The 2,575-nt window shown below is 51.0% G+C and overlaps 1 protein-coding gene across 1 annotated transcript in view; it reads left to right on the top strand.

Moving 5' to 3' along the window:
- Positions 1–2,425: 2,425 nt before the first annotated feature.
- DUSP22 (dual specificity phosphatase 22) overlaps positions 2,426–2,575 on the top strand; it is a 45,448-nt gene continuing 45,298 nt past the window's right edge. The window contains 1 exon segment of the mRNA XM_009326520.1: positions 2,426–2,498. Coding sequence (XP_009324795.1) covers positions 2,426–2,498 — 73 coding nt within the window.

Raw genomic sequence — 2,575 nt, 5'->3', positions numbered from 1 at the left:
AATGAAGAAAGAGAGTTACGGGGAACTGAATTGACCAGCCCAGACTTCCAGCTTATTGACTGTAAGGCCTTCCAGTTACCATGGACCTCTTAGCACACACAGATTCCTGCAGTTATCAGGGATATTATTTATTGTTTATCCTTTTGTCTCACGAAAAGAAACTACTTGCCAGAGTTGCTGACAAGGAATTCTTTCATTTTGGGGGCAGAATGTGTTTAGTAGTTATTATTGCAAGCTGCGATTCATACCTTTTGGACCTCAGTCGTATTTTGCACGGCGTGAGAATAAAGTAAATTACATTCTGGAGAACTTTGCCAATGAAATATTAAAGCCAATGCCTGTGATAAAGCTCACTGCTGTGCTTTTCAGCGGAAGGGAAGAAGTGCAGCACATTAAGTCGGGTGGCTATCCTTCCTGGCCTTACAGGGAGACCGCTCTGATGTTTTTGTGGCCACCGATGACGTGATACACACTCCAAACTCTGTGGAGCCTCAGGGAGGAGGAGATTCAGGAATGGTTCAAAAGCAGAAGCAGCATCTCCCTGGTGTTCCCCTGTTCTGCAGCGAGCTGAGGCAGGGCCAGGCATACTGCTAAGTCCAAGAGGCTGGTGGGGGGTGTCATGTGGTGAGGCCAAGGTCCTGATCCCAAACGATTCAGGTTGAAGCATGTGTTGGCTTCCTAGTGCCCTGCTGGCACGGTTCCATGGGGGAGAGCCAGGTATGCAGAAAGCAGTGGGGGCTGGCTCACACTGAGCCTCTCCTAACATGGGTTGAGGTGTAGCTCAGCAATGCTCCCAGGGCCGCCCAATTCAGATAGAGCCGAAGTGGCCTAGCCTCAGCAGTCCATGCTGCTTGCTTTCCTCTTACAACCCCAGGGTAAGATCACTCAGCAAACCTCTTGCTAGCACCCTGCCTCCTTGGCGGTCACTCGACGTACCACTGTCGCGGAAGCTGGTGCTAAGCTGCTTGCCAGCTGCAGACCACTCGGGAGCCCATCCTGCCTCAGCTGCCCTGGGCTGCACTCCTCCGGCAGCGCTGCTCTCGGGCATGTTCCCTTCCCCTGGAATTTAAGCATCTGTGGTGATGACATGGCTGTTTCGAGGCAAGAGTTTTCCAGCTTTTTAGACAGTTAAACCGATGGCTTAACTTCTGTCGGCTTTCAAGCATGTCATTGGCTTCTGCGGGAACAGCACCGGTTTTTGAAGACGTGGCAATCCAGTGACAAGCCACTGCAGAGGCGGGGGGTCCTCCTCCCTGTCTCCGTGTGCGCTCGTCTGACCCCACAGGGAGTGGGCTGTCACCCCCAGCTTTCTATGGGGTTAGTCCTCTGAACGAGTTCGGTGTTGGCTCAGACAAGTGTCAGAGTTGCTTAAGGAAAGGGTTACAGCTGTACCGTTGAGGGTAGCGTGGAGGACGTGTGACCGCCTCTTTGGCAACAGCTGGCATTCGATTGCAACTGGAGGTTGTGAAACCATCCCCTTAGAGCGTGCTTGCACTGGCAACCACTGCCTCTACATAACAGTCCCCCATCACTCATCTATCCATCATTTCAGAGTTCATCCATCAATTATTTGATACCTGCCTTTGCTGCCTGTCAGCTTTACCCTGTTCTCCATCTTTCACATTTCCACTGCCTACCTGGGGCTGCAGATGCCCCTGACCTGCCCAGTCCTACCGAAGTGTGCCCAACAAATGACATCTTGACATGACAGAGCGTTGAGTCACAGGTGACACATGAATACCCGTGCAGTTATGTTTTGTTGATTTTTGTGGGTCTTTTTTCAGTATAGTATTTGTTTATGTAATGACAACTGCTGAGAATAAAGATGTAATTGTCCACAGTAGGATATTTTAAGTATTTCTATGAAATATTATACATGTTTCACACTGATGCATGTATAAATGCATAGGGGACTTGAAGGTGGCTACAGAGCAGCATCCCTCTTGTCTTTGTTTTGCATTTGAGCCACTAAGGATTTCACTTTTATGGGGGGTATTACTGGGCTGGTTAGTGGGAGAGATCTTACGTAGTACTGTCCTATCCCCACGTATTTAAACTGTGTGTATCCCGTAAGTCCTTGCCTGCACTCCCTATTATATTAACTCTTTGGAGTAAATTTCCTTCACTAACCACCTAATCCCCAATCACCACGCTTCCCAAAACACATCCCTGTGGCTAGCGGGATATGGCTGTATCATGTCACGTTTAACTGTGCACTAGGGAGCAAAAGCATGGGCTTGGAAGGACTGAGCATGGCTTTGAAACCACACCTGCCGAGGCTCTGCAGGGAGCGTCTTTCCCTGCCAGAGGAGGGGGGTTAGACCAGATGGTCTCCAGAGGCCCCCTCCCACCTCAGCCAGGCTGATTCTGTGACGTTTGCTTCAAACTATTTGCTTTCTCCTCTCTCTTCGTCTCAGTTACGGACATGAATGTCGTCCGTGTACTTGCCAGCCCGCCGTGCCTGCGGCAGGATTGGGATCAGAGAGCAGGAGACCAAGGCAGCGTGCTGTGACAGGACACGGGTCGCTTTGCCAGGCCCTGCTCTCCGCGCAGCCCGGGCCTCACGCCTGCGGCC

Source organism: Pygoscelis adeliae, unplaced genomic scaffold (genome assembly GCF_000699105.1).
Source record: "Pygoscelis adeliae isolate BGI_AS28 unplaced genomic scaffold, ASM69910v1 Scaffold186, whole genome shotgun sequence".
In the NCBI taxonomy this organism is placed as follows: domain Eukaryota; kingdom Metazoa; phylum Chordata; class Aves; order Sphenisciformes; family Spheniscidae; genus Pygoscelis; species Pygoscelis adeliae.
The sequence above is the reverse complement of the archived record's forward strand: the minus strand, read 5'-3'. Positions and strand labels throughout refer to the sequence as shown.